This window comes from Cottoperca gobio, chromosome 1 (assembly GCF_900634415.1).
Source record: "Cottoperca gobio chromosome 1, fCotGob3.1, whole genome shotgun sequence".
Classification (NCBI taxonomy): Eukaryota; Metazoa; Chordata; class Actinopteri; order Perciformes; family Bovichtidae; genus Cottoperca; species Cottoperca gobio.
In genome coordinates this window covers 21550171-21557173 of record NC_041355.1, presented here as the reverse complement: position 1 = coordinate 21557173, position 7003 = coordinate 21550171, and the positions used below count along the sequence as shown (strand labels likewise).

At 41.2% G+C, this 7003-nt stretch overlaps 1 protein-coding gene across 4 annotated transcripts; it reads left to right on the top strand.

The window, feature by feature from the left end:
• The first annotated feature begins 3341 nt into the window (after positions 1–3341).
• On the top strand, positions 3342–6403 carry LOC115013683 (gastrula zinc finger protein XlCGF8.2DB-like). Of its 4 annotated transcripts, none has more exons than XM_029440141.1 (2): positions 3342–3895; positions 3980–6403. In XM_029440141.1, exons 1-2 carry the CDS (start codon positions 3346–3348, stop codon positions 4954–4956), a joined length of 1527 nt encoding a protein of 508 aa, XP_029296001.1. In that variant the 5' UTR covers positions 3342–3345; the 3' UTR covers positions 4957–6403. The 4 variants fall into 4 exon arrangements, with proteins under 4 accessions (XP_029296001.1, XP_029296024.1, XP_029296010.1 ...); XM_029440164.1 differs by having other exon boundaries at positions 3342–4088; positions 4596–6403; XM_029440150.1 differs by having other exon boundaries at positions 3342–4422; positions 4507–6403.
• Positions 6404–7003: the final 600 nt, after the last annotated feature.

Below are 7003 nucleotides of genomic sequence, written 5' to 3'. Positions count from 1 at the left end.
ATTTAAATGTCTAAGATTGAAAGAAAATGCCAATCGTGTGCGCAGTGTATAATTGTGGTCATGACGCTACTCGTGACCCAGAGAAACTGTTCTTTAGATTTCCTAAAATCATCAAAAACAACGATCCACAAAAGAGGGATGAATTGCTGTCTACTGAACGCCGTAAACTGTGGTTTAGCAACATAAATCGTAAGGATTTAACAGAAGAAAAAGCACAATTCACCGGTGTGTGTGGCGTCCACTTTATATCTGGTAAGAGCTCATGCTAAAGCTATGTTTTCAATGTTTACATTAAACATTTGTGCTTATGATATACCTGAACACTGTGTGTTTTCGTCATCAGGAGAAACGGTCTTTTTTTGGCCGAGGTAAAATCCATATCGCTGACTGGTAAATAAGACACTTTCTTTACATGTGATGGCAGCCATTTGCTCTTTTCTTCTGTGCAGTGTTTTTGTTTTGCTTATTCTTGAGACTACTTCACTTGCGAAAAGCAAAGCACCAATGTGAGAACATGCTTCGCTTAATCCAGCCATACAATCACAGTGTGCGAGGATAACATCGCCGCTCTTCTCACTCACAAACCACGGCTTGAGCGGTGTATCTCGAGCTCTTTGCGAGGGATTTACACGGGCATGGACGAGCACCCTGTCATCTTTCAGTGGTTTGGTAAGAAGACTACCAACCCAGCCAGAAACAAAGAAATTATAAGCATCTAAGCTCTTGTATGCCTTCATTTGTGCGTTGGTTGCCCACGATGTTTGTAGCACAAGATAGTTCACAATATCCGGATATTCAATCGGCGTTAATGAATCTAAATCCTCAATATAATCCAACGACTTTAGCGTGTACGGGTCAAGTCCGCAAATTTGGACTTTTTCTCTGAATCTTGCCATTGCAGAGGACTCCAGAGAGTCAAAATACTTTGAAGAATTGGGAGTTGTGTTGTTGTTGTTTTTGGCTTTAGACGCCATTGTTGATTTGTTTTCCAACCAAAATGGCGTTGCACGCATACGTCACACAGTTTTGTCACGTGTTTGCACATTACCTATAGAGGAGAACAGCTTAACAAGGCTGAGAGTAGGACATACCAGACTTAATAAAACACTGCACTTCATAAGGAAATATCCCTCGGGATTATGTGAGCACTGACAAGTAGAGGAATCAGTGAAGCATGTGATTTTTCACTGCCAGAAATAATGTTGAGAACGAGAAACACTAAAAAGAGAAATCGGGAGGCTTGGAGGGAAAGAACTGAGTCTTAAAAATGTATTGAATATTGGGTTAGGGAGACTAGTCCAATATTTGAAAGAAACTGAGCTGATCGATAGAATTTAGTTTTCAGTTAAGCATATTCTTCTTATTTTTCTTATTTTAAGTGGATAGATGATTCTTGTCCATCCTTCAACAAAGTAGGTGGCGGTAATTCAATTTAACGCTGGTTGCCAGCCGCCGTAACACCAAAGAAGAAGAAGAAGAAGAAGAAGAAGAAGAAGAAGCAGCCATCCAGCGGAAGTAAACAGTACAGGCACTATTAGCGTTAGCTCAGCTCTCTGGATGTATGAAACTAGCTGAGAGACGATGTTGTAGTCGTTGCGTGGATGAATATTTGACTTGTAGTTAAGCAACAATGTCTTCAGTTGAGTGTTTGAGAGAGTTTGTCAACGAGCGACTAAATGCTGCTGCTGAAGAAATATTCGGAGTTTTTCAGAAAGCTGTCGTCGAGTACGAGGCAGAGATCTACCGTCAGCGCAGACTGCTGGATGTCGTTTGGAAACCCGAAATAAAGTTACACAGGATAGGTGCGTAAAACGTAATGACAGCAAACAGATTACTGATTTTACCAGTAACGTGATATATTAACGTCATGTGTTTTAATATATCGCGTTACTGGTGCTAATTTGCTCGCATGTCTGCAGTATTATCCTATTCCTTTTGTTCTCTGTCCCTCCAGAGCTCCCACAGCAACATGTCTGTCAGGAGGAGGAGGTTCTCTCTGACCAGCAGCTCTGTGTTCAGGAGAGGAACTCCAGTCTGGACCAAGAGGACCCAGAGCCTCCACAGATTAAAGAGGAGCAGGAGGAACTCTGCACCAGTCAGGAGGGAGAGCAGCTTGTACTGAAGCAGGAGACTGATACCTTTACGTTGACTCCTACTGATGAGGAAAGTGACCACCAGCTCCTCGCTCACAACTCTCATGTAGCTGAGAGCCAAGATCAGAAAGGAGGCAAGCTTGGAGACTCAGGCTCAACTAATGCAGAGCCAAATCTACATCACGAAAGCATAAATCACAGTAACAATGTAGACAACCCTAACCTGTCAGAGATGCACTGTCATACTCACACAGGTAAACAGCCTTTAAAATGTGACACATGTGGAAAAGACTTTAAGTATAAATCATCACTAGAGAGACATCTGAGAACCCACACAGGGGAGAATCCGTTTGCATGCAACACGTGTGGGAAGGTTTTTAGAATTCGTAGTAACTTGACACGCCACATGATAGGCCACACAGGAGAGAAGCCATATTCCTGCAACACGTGTGGGAAAAGATTCACTCAGAAATCAGCATTGACCTATCATCATACAAGATTCCACACAGGTGAGAAGCAATATTCAACTCAACTTCCTTTATATTGCACCTTTCATACATTCATACATACTGCCCAAAGTGCTTCACAGAGCAAGACTAACACAGCACAGACAAAAAAATGTATGCAACAATAAATGTAATTTTTCATTCTGAAAATGACAACAATGAACAAATAAATTTAAGTCACCAGAATAAACGTGCACAAAAGATAAACATTTTTATGAAAAACCCATTTTAAGACATCAAAACTAAAGAAAGAAATGATAAGGCACCTTAATGTTGCAAAACATTTAGACAATATTTCAGATTATAAAAGTCACTTGACTGTCCACATGAGAAGCATTTTACATGGAAAACATGTGGAAGAGATTTCATAATGTGTCTTGTTGGTTCACATGAGGTGTGTAGAACTTTTCTAAGTTTGATAACACAAACAAAGGAATTAGATTTATATATAATTCCATGTGTTTAAATATAAACTGGTATTAATTTGCTCCATTGTCTGCATTTGTTTACTTTGCCACCACAGTAGTATCCTATTCCTTTTGTTCTCTGTCCCTCCAGAGCTCCCACAGCAACATGTCTGTAAGGAGGAGGAGGTTCTCTCTGACCAGCAGCTCTGTGTTCAGGAGAGGAACTCCAGTCTGGACCAAGAGGACCCAGAGCCTCCACAGATTAAAGAGGAGCAGGAGGAACTCTGCACCAGTCAGGAGGGAGAGCAGCTTGTACTGAAGCAGGAGACTGATACCTTTATGTTGACTCCTACTGATGAGGAAAGTCACCACCAGCTCCTCTCTCACAACTCTCATGTAGCTGAGAGCCAAGATCAGAAAGGAGGCAAGCATGGAGACTCAGGCTCAACTAATGCAGAGCTAAATCTACAGAATCTACATCACGAAAGCATAAATCACAGAAACAATGTAGACAACCCTAACCTGTCAGAGATGCACTGTGATACTCACACAGGTAAGCAGCCTTTAAAATGTGACACATGTGGAAAAGACTTTAAGTATAAATCATCACTAGAGTGTCATCTGAGAATCCACACAGGTGAGAAGCCGTTTGCATGCAAAACATGTGGGAAAGTTTTTAGAATTCGTAGTAACTTGACACGCCACATGAGATGCCACACAGGTAAGAAGCCGTATTCCTGCAACACATGTGGGAAAAGATTCCCTCAGAAATCAGCATTGACCTATCATATAAGAATCCACACAGGGGAGAAACCGTATTCTTGCAAAATATGTGGAAAATATTTCCGATATAAAAGTCACTTGACAGTCCACATGCGAATCCACACAGGTGAGAAGCCGTTTACATGCAACACCTGTGGGAGAGCCTTCAGAGTTAGTGGTATCTTGAAAGACCACATGAGAACCCACACAGGTGAGAAGCCGTTTACATGCAACACCTGTGGGAGAGCCTTCAGACTTAGTGGTCACCTAGTAAGCCACATGAGAACCCACACAGGTGAGAAGCCATATTCTTGCAAAACATGTGGGAAAAGATTCTGTCGTACATCAGTATTGAGAATTCATAGTAGACTCCACGCAGGTGATAATAATCCATATTCTTGCACCACATATGGGAAAAGATTTACTCAAAAATCGGCATTGAACGCTCATTTATCAATCCACACAGGCGAGAAGCCGTATACTTGCAAAACATGTGGGAAACAATTCCGATATAATAGTCACTTGACAGTCCACACGAGAATCCACACAGGTGAGAAGCCGTTAACCTGCAAAATATGTGGGAGAGCCTTCAGAGTTAGTGGTCACTTGAAAGACCACATGAGAACCCACACAGGTGAGAAGCCATATTCTTGTAAGACATGTGGAAAAAGATTTGGTCGAACTACAGAATTGAAAACTCATGGTAGAGTCCACACAGGTGAAATGCCATATTCTTGTAAAACATGTGGAAAATATTTCCGTTACGATAGTCACTTGACAGTCCACACGAGAATCCACACAGGTGAGAAGCCGTTTACCTGCAAAACATGTGGGAGAGCTTTCAGAATCAGTGGTCACTTGAAAGACCACATGAGAACTCACACAGGTGAGAAGCCATTTTCTTGTAAGACATGTGGAAAAAGTTTTTGTCGAACTACAGAATTGATAACTCATGGTAGAGTCCACACAGGTGAAATGCCATATTCTTGTAAAACATGTGGGAGAGCTTTCAGAGTCAATGGTCACTTGAAAGACCACATGAGGATCCACACAGGGGAGAAGCCGTTTTGTTGCAACACCTGTGGTAAAGATTTCAGATCTAGTAGTAACCTGATAAGCCACATGAGAACGCACACAGGGGGAAAGCTGCAGCACTGCAGCACAGAGGTTCCCGAGATTAAAGAGTAACAGGAGGAACGCTGCACAAGTCGAGAACATTTGTAAATGGATTGTACTTGTACTTCTTGACACTAAAAGTAAGGGAAACCTTTAGTGGTGGTGTTATTTATAGGGTCTTTAAATTCCGTTAAGCTGAACCTGTTAAGTTCTGTTGTGTAAATTTAAATGAAAAAAAAAAGTTTTTCCCTTCATTTGTATTGCAGAGTAGCTCAGTTTCCAACAGTGAAACAGGGTGCGCGGATGTGCACGCAGTTCCATTCATACTACAATTGAGGGTATAGCGTCTTTCCACACATGCGCATTACTGATCCACACTCCATGTTACGTTGTTTGGCAGGAGTTCAGAGCCATTCGGCTGTCATTGTATTCCTTTAAAGACTAATTATATTCATGTTGGTAACGACTATAACAGCGAATCTCCTCACACAACCTTTCTTTAAAACAGTTAGAAGTGCATATGCCACCACTGGACTGGAGTGTGGAACAAAACGGGAGCATGTGCGGTCAGCTTGCTTGCTAAGGGCGGTCACAATTTTTGGGCTGCGCACAGACCCTCGAGGACATGGCGAATAAAGACATATGTGAAAAGTGGCATATGACCCTTCATATCTACATAGGTAGCAGGAGTCCGACATGTTGCTTCTACAGAATCCCAGAACAGACAAATTAAACTCTAGAGAGGGCCTTCCGCGTCTTTACATTACCTGAAGGCTGGAGGTTCTCTACAGGCTTTTGAAAGGAGGGGTGAACAGAGGGGTTTTTAGTTAGTTGCATCTGCAACCTCACCACAAGATGCCACTTAATCTTACACACTGGACCCTTTTAAGGGGAAAGTTGAGGGAAACTTAATTAACATTGCTAAACAGCCGATCTTACCGTTTTTTGGCACCTCTTTCTGTTGGGAAGCGTGTTAGATATTTTAGGTAAAGCATCAACGCTGTTAGAAACCCATTCAAATTGGTGAAATCTTTATTATATTTGTGAAAATGCAGCTGTCAAAATATCTTCCAGAAACGAACCATTCAACACCTTCAGAGCTCTGCTGGGTACACTCTGAATACAATCTCACAATTAGGGTTAGTAACCGAAAAACGATTCAAAATTAAAAACAAATGCAAAATGTCTACAACAACTACAAAGCGCTCTCTCAACTGGATGATGCTGCGCAAAGCAATACATTTATTTTTTGTTTTGTCTCGGCATGAGAAGACTAATACGTTTCTAGCACACAAATCAAGACAAGGACGTGACCTATGGACCTCAGGTTTTCTTCTCTGCTCGGAACAGCTGTTATCAGCTCAACGACTGTCTCTCCTTTGCTCAACTACACACTACAGCAGCTCCGTCCACTACTCATAACATCATCCTTCCCATCCCAGTTTTATGTTTTTCTCTAACATGCAATGAATTTTCTTTTGCTTTTCAACTCGTATGTTGTTTATATTGACTGCCTTTTCATCTATGAACTAAACATTCTGCCGGTCTCTCTTCATGCGTTGCGCTCTACTCACATTAAAGGGACTGTGAGACAGACACGGGCAGAGCAGAGTCAGTAACAATGTTCGTAAAGCAAGGTCTGGAAAACCCAACTCTACTCACAATACAGCATGATACCTAAACATCACTCTGTAAAAGGGCCTTAAAATGAAACTGTTGTTGTAACTGACAATGATGAACAAACTGTTAACCAAGATGAATGTTACTGCATTGTACGCAACTTTTTAATTGAACAATGATGACACTGAGCATGGATGATTGTAGCAACACTGTTTATTTAATTTGTTATACTGCTGCACATTGTTTGAAGACTGACTGTGACAGAACATATTACTGGAAAGGCCAGAAAATATAGAGGCTTAAAGAGAACGTATTCATATCACACATGTTTGTTACCAAGGTAGAAAGGTGCATCACATTTTACGGTTTGTAAATAATTAACATGTGTATACATTGTCTTGAAGAGATGCTATCAAGTCATTTCTTTCGAAATGTCTAAAATATATTGTCAAATGTTGTTTTTTCAGTCTACATTTTTTTTGTAAATGCCTTTGTATGA

Coding starts and splice junctions, on each gene's coding strand:
- LOC115013683 (XM_029440141.1), top strand. CDS start 3,346: ATGTTGACTCCTACTGATGAGGAAAGTCACCACCAGCTCCTCTCTCAC. Junction 3,896..3,979: donor CCACATGCGAATCCACACAG/GTGAGAAGCCGT, acceptor GAACCCACACAG/GTGAGAAGCCGTTTACATGC.